The sequence below is a fragment of the Pygocentrus nattereri genome, chromosome 12 (assembly GCF_015220715.1).
Source record: "Pygocentrus nattereri isolate fPygNat1 chromosome 12, fPygNat1.pri, whole genome shotgun sequence".
Classification (NCBI taxonomy): domain Eukaryota; kingdom Metazoa; phylum Chordata; class Actinopteri; order Characiformes; family Serrasalmidae; genus Pygocentrus; species Pygocentrus nattereri.
In genome coordinates this window covers 15,981,263-15,994,795 of record NC_051222.1, presented here as the reverse complement: position 1 = coordinate 15,994,795, position 13,533 = coordinate 15,981,263, and the positions used below count along the sequence as shown (strand labels likewise).

Below are 13,533 nucleotides of genomic sequence, written 5' to 3'. Positions count from 1 at the left end.
AAATAGTGACTGCTGTTTTACAGTTGTTTTTCATTGTTCTGAAAGGGCAGTTAACCAAACATTATTTTCTCCTTAGAATTAAATTACAAATCTAATTACATTCATGGGTACAGTTTACCTCATCTGGCTTCTATTGCACAGGAACATTAACATGGAACTGTGTGAGGGTCCTTCTGAATTCATTGTTACCAAGTTTCTTTAGTCTCAGTTCTTTCTCTTAACCCAGCTTTCTTTTAAGGACAAAATCCACATGCAAAATGAAAAGTAGCTGGACATTCCCTTCAGCAATATTTTAACTAGATATTAGAACAGGTAAAAGTTCACATTATTATTATTATTACAACCACCTTTATTTTTTTTATTCCCAAATAGCAGTCTCCAATTAGATGATAGAGACCAATAGCACTGAACACACCAAGGGCCAACATGAGAAAAATACAAAAACAAAGATTTCATATACAGTACAGAAGATTAAAAACAACAACCTAAACAAAATAAGGAAGAACAAAACTCAAAATCAAAACAAACTGATGACTTTGAGCACCTACTCTTAGCCTTTGGTGATTTAAGGCCTTTTAATCTAGAAGTTAAGGTAGTTGGATGTTTTTTTTTCTTTTTCTTTTGTTTCGTCTAAAAAGCATTGTACAGTCACATATTTACATATACAATATGTTACAGCGCACTCTCTCAGTAGCTTGTGTTGCGGCGCAGTGCTTCTCACCTCTCTAATGTAAGTGTACACCTCCCCTGTGTCTCAGTGAGTATAATATAAATATACAAGTTACAGTGTCTATGTGATCGTGTATACATTGCTTACTGTTGGAAAACGTCATATGTAATGGACCACTGTTGCAGGAGTGGATAACTGGCTGTGCAATACCAAATTTGTCAAAGTCGAGTTTGAAATGTCAGAGGTGGTTAAACCAAATGGAGTGTATGCAGAGAATGTGGCTTGATAAGGCCATTTTATGCCAGTCCTAAAGACCCAGATTAAGCTTACTCTTGAACTAAAATTTACTTTGACTGAACATTCCCTTTAAAAGGCATTTTGGTTCCAGGGCTAGGCTTAAGCTAGGTCCAGAAAAACTAGCCCTATAAGTTCTGTGGGTTCTAGTTGCCCAAAACCACTAGAGGGCAGGCATGAGAGCGGATATCATTGTGCTTGTGTTGGGCTTCGTCCAGGTCCAACAGCTGGCCGTTGACCATGACATCCATACAGCCTGTGTAGAAGGCAGAGACTGGAGTGGACACCAGAGAAACATCTGCAACAGAACAAAGGTGTATCCTGAGCTTCCATTTTACATGACCATACCTTATTTGCTTGTGAACATGGCAATGAACAATTTGACAGTATCTAGATTTAATCGCTGATTCAGAGCTTTCTTTCAAACTCTTTTCCACTATCAGCAAAGAGGACAGCAGGCTAACCTGGTATGCCTCCAATAAAGGTGCTGTATGAGGATGACAGGTCCAGGGACTCCAAATGCTCAACTGGTTCAGTCAGGCCCAGCTGCCCATCCACCTCCAATATGGTGCTGTTCCCAGACACAGTCACATTGATTGTGTGAATCTCAGAGTCACACAGGTCAACTGGAGTGCTGGCCACAATCACATCACCGAAAGACACCAGTATATGCTGGAGTGAGAGGACAATGTTAGTTAAAACTCAGTGATCAACTTGAAATACCATCTCAGTATGAACACTATGGCAGGGGATCCTAGTGACCTAACATATGAGGGGCTTGTTCATTTCTTAACGACTTAAATCAGGTGTGCTACTTAAAGTATAAAAATGTGCATAATGTGGGCTCAAAAAGAGCTGATGTGGCTGCAGGGTTTCATTCCAACCAAGCCAGAACACATATAAGAAAGCAGTTGTTTAAAGGCTGAGACCAACTGATTAAACAAACAGAATCAGGGATACTGCGATTAAAAACCTGCAGCTACTCCAGCTACTTTGCAGCTAACAAAAATTAGTGATGTAAAATAAACTGACCTCTGCCCATTCCTTCTTGCCAGAATGGTAGGTAGAAAGAGAGATGGAGAGAGGAACATGATCCTGACGAACGAGTGCAAGCAGAACTCCTATTGTAGACGTTGGACGTATGGTCAACTGTATACTAAGCATCTGTGTGTCACCTGTGTGTGTTGAGGAGAGGTCAGCAACAGTTGTCTAATGCATATCTATAAAACAACTGACAAAGTAGCATTTCAGCCATGGAAACAAATGTAAAATATATATATATTGCATAGTATGTAGCAACAACCACTGAACATGGACATGTACCATGGCTATGGTTGAAGTAGGCAAACCCATGGCCTGGGTAAAATGAGCTGTGGTTCTCGCTGGAGTAGCACTGCATACGTTCATTGTTGCGGATGGTCTCCTGGATGGATGTATCTTCACCAGTCAGCCAGTGCCAATCTCGCATACAGGCATCTAGACGTGGGTTTACCTGGAGTCCAACAAATATAGACAAATAGTCCCGGTCAGATAGAAAGCCATGTCATATTAACTTTAATAATTAACTTCTTATCTAAAAATCTTACAATTTTTGAAACAAAAAGGAGCAATTCAATCTACTGACGTCTGTTTCCACTGGAATATTTTTAACCTCACCGAAAGTTGTGTTACACAACACAAACATGTTTAACTCCAGGATTAACCCCTCAAAATATAAAACGTCCTGGTTTCCAAAAGAAAATTTCACATCCATGTGATAAAATCTTACAACTTTGTAACAAGACTGTTTCACCTTTGGAAGAATAGGCCACTTTAATCACCCCCACCTTCTTCCCTATCTGACCAATTCCCCTTTCCGTTCTTCTCAAATCTATTTCTAGTACTGTATCATCCAGTCCTGAAGAGAAATAAAAATTATAGTTCCAACTTTTTTACATATGTCATGGAGCTGTGTGTAGAGAACAAGCTGTGCTTAGAAAGTGAATAAGTAATTACAATCATTTCAATAGCTGTGGTTGCTTCTTAATAATGCATTTTGCAATTTGCAAGTTTGGAATCTAAAAGCACCCAATAGCTAGCATGCAATCAGTGGATCTGGGTAAACCAAAAATTTTATATCTACTTCTTGCACATCTTCACAGTTGGGAATCTAAAAGTCAACTGTCCAAAATAAAACACACACACAGGCTGTGAGATCCTGTGGTTTACTGGTATGACCCATGCCTTCAATGTCAGGGGGATTATTGTTCAAAGACCACAGAATCCTTTGTGTAGAACCTTAGCCGTAGAACAGTCCTGGTTGAGTTCACCACTGTAATGAGTGAACCTTAGGTCACATCAAAAACAGGCATTCAAGTCATCTTTTTCTCAGAAGATCCTGGTTTAACATGCTCCTAAACAGCCTGCAAATCTGTCCATACTGTGAACTGTTGTGTTTTACATTACTGTATTAAGGCACTGCTGATACGACCTAAATGGTCCAAGCTGGTCCAAAAAACCAAGCTGCTCCGATTAAGAGTTTGTACCCACCACAAAATTGGCTCTCCACGGTGAAACTAGTGATGTGAGCTTTGCGTGAACTTTGACAGTTCCATAAAGCAAATCCAAAAAAGTTAAACAAATTCAGTTACTGCACTTGATAATCAAATTAGTTACAAATTAGTACAAATTATTGTAGTTTGGGATAATTCTCACTTCATGGTTCTTGATATAAATGCATCTACTATGTGTAATTTGTGTGAAATTAGGGGACTTCAAGAGAGAAGAAAATGAATCTAGCTACATATATCACATTAACAGCAGGCTAGAAGAATATAAAAGCTTGCATAACCAGCTGTTTTAACATGTCACCAGTTTACAGAATTGATTTACAGGACGCTTTACAATTTGCAACTCAAGTGCAATATAGTTTCATATAGGTTTCAAGAAACTAAATTTGCTTTTAGTGTGTCACGGTGTAAAGCCAGCCCTAAAGTACCCCTAAACGTACAATTTAAACCAAAAACAGAATGTATGTTCAATAAATAATATTTAATGACTTCATCCTGCACTGTGAAGCAGCCAAATTTTGATTAAGCCTTTGTTTTTTTAGGCCTGACAACATTTTGGATGCGATCTTAATTCGAAATGTTATTCCACCACACACATAGTTAAATGACCAACAAATCACAATACTTTCTTATACTAAGGACCAGAATCAAACATAAAGAACGTCTCTTGTATTATTTAAAAGATTACTGGTTAACAAATGAAAAAACATGGCTACAAAATTACACTGAATAGTTTACTCTTCTGCTGAGCATGTTATTGTTATGAGGATGTTTACCCAGCGCACATTTAAAAACGTTAACTGACCCAAACATGAACCAAGTCAATTTATGGTTCTAGTTTTAATTCATCTCCTAGCTGCTTGAGACCCAACTAGACGCAATACATTAATCACAATTAACCGTCTTTCTGGTGATTTTATGTAACTCTAAAATGTTTAATTTGACCAGCCAGCTACCTAGCTTGCTAGTTAGCTAACCTTTTTAGCTAACATGAAATGATGCACTGCACTATCACCACATCAACATACCATCCTAGTTTACATTCTCTTGCACTTATTGGTCAGGTAATACTGCCTGGCAACTTCATCTTCATCTGAAAGAGTAAAGGATTTGCTATATTTTTGGCTTCAGCAGCAAGTGTTACAAAAGATAAAGGGTCCTCCAGCAGGACAGCAGCTGGAAAACATGAAAAATGCAAGTAAAATCCTTTACACACTTGGATGCATTTGACATTACAGCCTCAAACACAGTAGGATTATACTACTGTTCCAAATGTTTTGTCTGTTATGTTTGAATTTAATGTAAATTGTGCTATGAACTGAGCTACTTCCATGCTGACTTCCACCAAATTCCTACCCAGAAGCCAACCATTATGTTTACAAACATTCTGATTTAGTCCACTGGCTTGCTTCCTGTACTGTGCTTTGTAAGCATCTTGCAGTCACATGATAGCCGGATCCAAGGGTGAGACAGATCCAGACACTGAACTTCATCATTCATGTTTGTGGGGCTCCTCTACACTACAGTGAAGCCTACTTTCATTTCTGTGGCTTGCTAGTACATCTAACTGTGCGCATGACTAATGGCCACACATCTGTCTCAGCTTAGTAAGCAGATTCTAAGCACAGGCTAGCAAAATGGGACTGCATTCTGAACAGTCTATTCAAGAAAGGAAATGGCTTTGTTTACTGGGAAATAAGTGTAGATATAATCTCAGTCTTGCACAAGTTATACAACTCCTTTAAGTTCAAGGAGCAAACCATTTCTACCATGAAAAACACACTGTTAACTCCACTCCTTTGTAAATAACTAATACACACTGACACCTCACGTAATGACCAATACGTTCATAAGCAACTGAAATAGAACTAACAAGAAAAAAACAACAGCCAAAGCAGGACAAATTCATAGAGTAGGAAACTATAAGAATAATTTCATTTTGCTTTATTTATATGTGTAAATGTACTAAACCCCATTGTTGATCTTCTGTTTGTTTTTTTCTCTCCCTTTTCTTATATATGTCCTCCCTCTACACAAGACAGCATTATTGATTTGTAAACTATGTGTAAACAAAGTTTAAATAATCCTCTGAAGAGGGGGGTGGTGGCAGATTAAAAAAACGGAGAAGAGTGGTGATGAGTAAAGACAATGTTAAAATTATTTTGCTTACATTTACAAATAGGTCCTTACCTTATTAACCAGTCCGTCCTCTTTGAATGGAACCCCGCCCACAGTTAGGTTGAGCTCGTGCATGCCTTTCTTCAGCGTAAATAGATCTCCATTCACTGCGATCTTCATCACTGCCTCCTTGTCAATCTTTATCACCAGACTTCGCCCTTGCTCCTCTACTGATATCTAGCAGTGAGTTAAACAAAGTTAAGCATTGTTAGAGAGGCGCCTTATATTTGAAGAGTGCTTAATGCTGCTGTAATTTTTCCATATAAAAATTGTACCATTTATTTGGGGTTAAAATTTACTGAAAACAGCTTTTATCATACCTCAATATTATACCATAGGATTAAGTCCATTGCATAAATACAGCCATAGTGCTATACTGCTAACATTTCAAATTACAATATTTTACATTTTCTTCTTATTAAAAATTGTTTGCTTAAATGACCCCTCAGTACCCCTTCACCTTGTGCCATTGTCCATCGTTAACCAATGGGCCACTGCTAGTCACCCGGCTCACAGCCCCATATTTTAACTGCAGTTCCAGTTTTCCATGGTGGATTGCCAGCACAATCCAGGAACTGTTCAAATGTCCACCAGCAAAGAAGATCACTCCCTCTGAGTCATAGGTCCGCAGGTCAAACTCTGCTGTGAAGCTGGATGGGAACAGGAGGTCAGTACTAAATGAAAATAAGGAAGGAATTTATGCAAAACCCTAACTTAGTTTAATTACAGTGCATGGTAAAGATACATAAGCTCTACTGTTATAGTGGCTGCAGCAGTTCTTTCAAAGTCTGTGTTTACTGAAGTGTGAAAAACTAACATGCCAGTTGTTAATGAGACTCATTCAGCAAAAAAAAAAAAATCAACCCTTCACGCTTTTCCCTGATACTGAATGTAGTCACACAACCAAGACAGGTTTAGCGCCTGCAACTTTGTGTCTTTCATTTTGTACTGGAGTTACAGGGTTACAAGGCTGAAGTAGATAACAGGTAATGGAAACACAGCAAATAGGAAATGATAGACATCATGCAAACTGCTTAAACCATCACAAACCACATAATTTTAAATCTCAGACTTAGTTTAACTGTTAACTATAAAAATGAACAACAGCATGACTCATTGCTAAAAACAGTTGTACCAGCCACAGGAAAACTTGGATCTTATTTGCACTCTGGTCCATTTCTACAGATACATACACTATACACTACAAGAGAACACAAAGCACAAAATCTATTTGAAACTTCTTAACAACGTGATGCCGTTTGAAAGAGAAATGTGATTGAGCCATGCAGTTTGCACACTGCTAACTGGTGTTTATAAACTTCTAAAAAACTAAGGATAACTTCTGAGTGGTAGTGTAGTTCCCTGAATTGTCACTTTAATATTTAGTGTCTGTAAAAAAACAAAAGCTAAAACACAAAAAAAGTAGTCTTGCAAAAGTCTTCTGAGTTTTTCAAGCCTCAGAGCTCATGTTCATGTCATCTAGCAGAAAATTTGCTCACCCAGTGTGAACTCGGCGGCGGAAGCGTAGCTTGACCACAGGAATCCCACTGAACATGCGGCCCAGGTAAAGTGAACGAGAGTTCCTTTTCATGTCCGGTGCCAAACAAGGCTCAATGGGCTACAGAGAATGTGTGTGAGAGAAAGTATACAAAGCAACAAAAAAGTACTACAATGCAGAGAACATAATAGTACACTATACATGCAGGAAAGAGGAGAGACAGATATTGCAACTACAAATAATTCATCATCACTTTTTTAAACAATAATTTTACACAATTTTATGCTCAGCCCAAATGTAGTCAATAAACCATATTCAGTGACCAAAGTTTTGTTCTTTATTTTTTCACTGAAGCTACATGAGTAATATATTTGGCAAGTGGCGAACTCCTATGACAGAAGTTAAAAGACTAATAAATATATCATGTCATAGGCAAACTTATCTGAGATTCCTTAAACAACATTGCTAAACATCCCCAGTCATACAATCTATAAATGGACACTGTAAAAACCACCAAACCACGAAAAACAATTCATTGCAAATCTGAACACAGCCTCACTTACATATAAAAATCTCAAAGGCACCATAACAAAAAAACAGCCTGTTTAATTGCTAAGGATAAATCAAGGTTGGAGAAAAAAGAATTACGGCTTTATTACTGAATATACAATTCTTTTTGGTACAATAAAGCCATGCTAACATTATAAGTGGTAGGACACGTCCTTTAACAACTCTGACGTGATAATTTAAATTTATTGTTTGTGAGATGTTAACTGGTGGGTATAAGCTTCTATTATTTGCCTTACTAAATGGATTTGCCTCTAAATGGATTCGCCTCATAGCTTCAGTGAAAAACTAAAGAAGTAAACTTTAAACACCAAACTTATCTTGGCTGATGGACCAAAACTGGAGTAAGGAGAAAATGTGTAATTTGGTGGCCAAACTACTGCTTTAACATGACAAGGCACCACTGTTCTTCAGTGAGTTTTATATAGCTATTATGCTAAGTATGAGTAAATGTACACAGTAGTAAATGAGGTCTGTCATAAAGTGATGATGAATCAATTCCTTTCACTACCTCACAGCTCTTCATGTCTTGTCCAAGCTTTTTGCCCTGTCTGCCGTCGCAGAAGCAACGGAAACTCCCAGGCGTGTTGACACACTCCTCCCCACATACATGCGACTCACACTCGTCCACATCTAGAGTAGAAAGTAAGACAAAAGAATTCATTACTCTTTTGAGATAACAATAACAACGAGCGTACTTGTGTACAAGCCAGAAATAGTTTAAAAACTGGTGCTGTTTCTCTTAAAACACTCAAAAAATGGTCATGCCTTGCACTTTCATTTTAAGTAATCTTTTCCATTCTTAGCTCATTGACTACAAATGCTGTAACACTACACAAAAACATGCAAGAATGTGAAAATCATATAACAGATCATTTTGTCTCTTAGCTTTCTGTTCAACAACAAGGAGAAATGTGACCTTCTCAACCTTTAACACTAACCCTTCTAAGATTATTATTCAGTTATAAGGCTTAATCTTATTATCCAGTACCTACTATAAACTATTCAAGTGCCAAGAAGTATGTGCACTACGTAGCTACAAAAAAAATGAAGTTTGGAATGACATGTCCTTAGAGTTTAACTAAAGAGTTTAAACTGATGTTTAGGGTTGGAACAGAAAACAAAAAAACACAGCAATCATACAATGCTCCTAGTATGTAATTTTGGTTTCACAAGGCTCTTGCTCATAGACCTTTGCTTTTAAAAGCTAGGAGAAATGGATTTATATTTGTCTTGTATAAATATGTATTTCTTGCCTAGAGATCAATGTTTACTTTTTTGTGATGGGACAACCAACCACATTCTTGGCTGACAAAGTTTCAGGTCTACAGTCCTTCATCACACACTTTAGGCTTATCTAACTCTCAAAAAAAACAGCAGATAATGATCTTGGCATTTTGTTCTGGTTTGAACTGATAGCAAACTCATGAACTCTGTGTCTCCAAAGAAAAATAAAACATTTTTTACAGCCACTTAGCCACTCTTGTAGATACTGCCCATGTTGTATTTACCATGGGGCTGAAAGACTGATTAGTGGATATAATATGTTCTTTTAGACATGTGCCAGGAAGAAGTGGCTCCTAATGGCTTCAAAACATGTACAGCCTTTTCCACTTGGAGGATAATCAAGGCTTATCACATTGCGTTCTCTGAAAGCTGGTGAAAGTGTCTGATACGACTAGCATCTTATATAACGTGTAAGAGAGTTTTTGTTGATCATAATGTGTGGAATTTGAGGCCTGTGCATGTGAGTAGCTATTGTGTGCCTGTTATGACATGCATTAGTCGTGGATTTCCCCTATCCAGCATATTCTTTCACATTTTTAGGAATGTGTCAACATGTATGCCTGCGCAATTCTGAAGGCTGTAAACCCTTTCACGCTTTATACATAGTACTTACAAATGGGATGAATAAGTATGGTGACACTGACTCACCTTCACAGGTTTTGGTCTCATTGTTGTAGACGTAGCCAACCTCACAAAGGCACTCATAACTCCCTATCAAATTCTTGCACTGTGCAGTCCCACAAACATTAGGAACGTCAGTACACTCATTAACATCTGGAACAGAGTTATGAGAGATTGATGTCAGGATATTTTGATGAATAACTGATGAATAACTGAAAAACTAGGAAATAATTTAACAAGATAACATAACTCAATCTGACTCTGTGACGAATTTATAATTTACTTTCTCACACTTATTAAAACTGCACTGGATTTGTCCCAAGTATAGTATTACAGGCTCATTTTAAATGAAACTTCCATATCACACCTGCTGGTGATACATTCAGCGAATTTGTGACGTGTATCTATATTAATGCAATTTTTGCCCAAAAAGGTAGTTTCTGAAGCAAATAAAAATCTACAATTTACTGGCTTTTGGTTCACATTCTCTACACATCAATTAACTTTTAAAACATGGAGAAGTCATATTATTAGTGGAGAAGAGTAGATTAAATAGCTGAAACAGCCACAAATCTGCACAAAATTGCTCCTGTAGATCGAGGTGTACCCCAAGGATCTGTCCTTGGGCCTCTCCTCTTTATCATTTACATCTCCCTACTCGGCCATACCACCCACAACCATGATTTTAACTTTTACTGTTACGCTGATAACATTCAAATTTATATTAGCACTACTTCCCTCTCTGCCTTCCGCCTGAAGACTGCTGGGATAGGCTCCAGCACCCCCCCGCGACCCTGACAGAGAAGCGGCTTAGAAAATGGATGGATGGATACTTCCCTCTCTGCCTCCGCCCAAGCTTTCAGTTCTTGTGTCAAGAGATTTGAAAATCTGGTTGCAAAACTATTACCTGAAACTAAACACTGATAAAACTGAGGTTCTGTTAGGTGGAGCTAAATCCTCTCTTTCCTGGGGATTGAACTTTTCAGTCAACATTGATGGTGTCGATATGAAGCCAGCACAATTTGTTAAGAACTTTAGCTGTCTTCTTGATTCATCTCTTACTTTTGAGTCTCACATTAAGCTAGTCACCAAAATTGCATTTTATCATCTGTGTAACACTGCACGCTTACACCCTATGCTGAGTGACAGTGACACTAAAATTTTTATCAATGCCTTAATCTTCTCTCGCATCGATTACTGTAACTAACTGTTCTATGGCCTTCCAGCTAAATTAATCCAACCGTCTTCAGTACATCCAAAACTCAGCAGCCAGGGATCTTACCTCCACCAAATGCACAGCTTCTTCAACAGTTGCACTGACTTTCTATTAGTTCTAGCATTAAGTACAAAATCCTTATTCTTACCAAGGATTTACATGGTGTGGCTCCGACACACATTTCTGATATCATTTCTTTATATTGTCCCTCTCGTGCTCTCCGATCTTCTAATTCTGGACTCTTCACAGTTCCCACAACTAGACTTTCTATTATGGGTGGCAGATCTTTCAGTGCTGCTACCCCAACCTCTGGAATTCTCTACCTTCCACTCTTCATAATTGCTCTTCTCGGTCTTCCTTCAAATATCTGCTAAAAAATCTTCTCAGTAGTCGTTAGAATTTTAATTTTTTTGGATACTATGTGAAGCATCCTTGGGTTTGTGAAAGGCGCTATATAAATTGAACTTATTTATTATTACTTCTGTGTGTCAACCATAAAAAGTTAAAATGCAAAATCTAAGAAATCTTGACTTTTTGGTTAAAAGTATTTACAAACATTTTACAAGGATACAAAAACGCTCAAATAGATACATAAAAAACTTAACATAAGTGAATTATGAGCACAATGTGTACAATAAAATTAAACTGAGAAATGGTTAAATGCACCTTTTCCAACATTTTTGGCATATGTAGTGCAGCAGACCACAGATAAAAGAGAGAACCAGGTAACAAAGGTAGCAAATTTCACTTACCCAGACAGGAGTGGTGGCCAGACAGTGAGTAACCATCACGACAGGAGCAATGGTAACTTCCTATTGAGTTGTTGCACTCATGATCACATCTTCCGTTGTCCTTATTGCACTCATTTACATCTGTCAATCAGAGAACATGAATCAAAGTGAGCCAGATGCCAGACTGGGGTGAAGTTTACCTGAGAAAATCAAAATCAAATGACACACTGGTTAAATGAGACTGTATTTATGTGTCAGGCTTTAAGCAGATGCATTAATGCTGTAACTTAGTGTGAGGGGACCTTACAACAGTTGCAGACTGTTTCACATTTTCCATGTCAACTAAGCATATATAGGAAAAAAAATTCTAAGGCGGTATTAATGAAACATTTGAGACTTGAATTAGTCTACAGAGAGTGACGTGATGCTGGGGCTCAGCTGTGGAAAAGCCTCTTTGCCTCAGACTTTTTTTCCACCCTGCTCCTGTTTTCATCTGCTTGTCATTCCACACTGGTAGGTGATGCAATGAGTCACAGTGCATGTGTGTGAAAGCACTGCAGTGGAACAAATTCAGGTCGTCAGCTCTCTGTCTGGAAGATACTCATCCTTCTGCAGAATTTCCTCTCTTCAGCTGACTCACCGTAACTACTGCAGTACCACTGGTAGTTGTGAACATGATAAAGGAACATACAGACCCTCTACAGACATATAATGCACTATAGGTTACAGCCCAGACTACAAATATGAATATGTTTATTGTCTGTCATCTTAACAAAAGCCACAGTTGTAGCACACTAGACACTAAGGTGGGGAGAGAGGTCACTCCTGATAGAGGACAAGGTAAGATAGAGGACAAATGTGCACAGTCACGCAAGACAAGGTAAAAGTATCCCTTAGTCGCCCTCCCTATCCATATTATACCTATGAATATTAAATCACTGAAAAATTAATCAATGACACATTAAACCCTTAACAGGCCACAGGCACAATGTCTTATTACACACTTCTATAACCTAAGAATAGCTCAACCAGTTAAGTACTAAAGTCCCTGTAGTTACTGAATAATAAGGTTCTCTAAGCAGTAAGCCTGAGATGTCAAGAGATTTGGAAAAAAATCCCACAATTTCCCCCTTACCCCAAAATCCAGTCAATCAGCCATGACCTGTTTGATGCCCAAACTGTATCTTCAGTTTTGCACCACAGCTACAAGGCAGCTAACTAGTAATAAATGCTTGTATTCCACACCTGCAACTGTGTGTCTAAATCATCACACAAGATTTGCTTATGTGGTTTCTAACCTTGCATGATATATGTCAATATAGCTTAAAAAAGTACTGGATTCCTCAAATTGTACCCCTTTACCTATTTTACCAATATTTTGCCAGAAACTATATAAGGAAATCTTTTTATGATTACTTAACAACCCCAAGATCAGTATATGATGATTTGGGTATGCAGTTTGCACAGTGCTAATCAATGGGGGTATAATCTTCCACTACTTGTTCGCTACATTGCCCTTGTAGCTCCAGTACAAACTAAAGAAGCAAACACAGGATATTTAACATGTCTTTCCTGTTCATCTACATTATCTACATTTTATTTAATCATGTAAATTGGATAAGGAATAAGCTACAATTTGTCATGTCTACTGGCAGTGTTAGACTGAACAATTATTTTCTGTTGTCTCACTGCATGTATACGGCATTGCAGAGCAAGAAGTACGGACAAGACACCGGCCATCTATTGTCTATCATCTGACTGTATGTGTATTGTATATGGAGCATTCTACCTGACTGCTCCAAAATCAGAGTTGAAAACACATTTCACACTTGTAACTGATTTGCACCACTGACGAAATTCCTTTTGCTTTGTGTGACCCTATACCTTAATTTTTTTTAATTGAAACCAATGACAGAGCATTC

General features: G+C 38.0%; 1 protein-coding gene across 1 annotated transcript in view; it reads right to left on the bottom strand.

The window, feature by feature from the left end:
• Positions 1 to 50: 50 nt before the first annotated feature.
• Positions 51 to 13,533, bottom strand: part of gas6 (growth arrest-specific 6) — a 19,643-nt gene continuing 6,160 nt past the window's right edge. Inside the window, exons 6-15 of the mRNA XM_017701864.2 lie at positions 11,633 to 11,752; positions 9,692 to 9,817; positions 8,268 to 8,389; positions 7,191 to 7,309; positions 6,152 to 6,341; positions 5,704 to 5,868; positions 2,288 to 2,456; positions 1,997 to 2,139; positions 1,429 to 1,636; positions 51 to 1,262 (exon numbers count right to left, since the gene is read on the bottom strand). Of these exons, the coding sequence (XP_017557353.1) occupies positions 1,111 to 1,262; positions 1,429 to 1,636; positions 1,997 to 2,139; positions 2,288 to 2,456; positions 5,704 to 5,868; positions 6,152 to 6,341; positions 7,191 to 7,309; positions 8,268 to 8,389; positions 9,692 to 9,817; positions 11,633 to 11,752 (1,514 nt within the window). The 3' untranslated portion in view covers positions 51 to 1,110. The remainder of the gene's footprint in view (positions 1,263 to 1,428; positions 1,637 to 1,996; positions 2,140 to 2,287; positions 2,457 to 5,703; positions 5,869 to 6,151; positions 6,342 to 7,190; positions 7,310 to 8,267; positions 8,390 to 9,691; positions 9,818 to 11,632; positions 11,753 to 13,533) is intronic.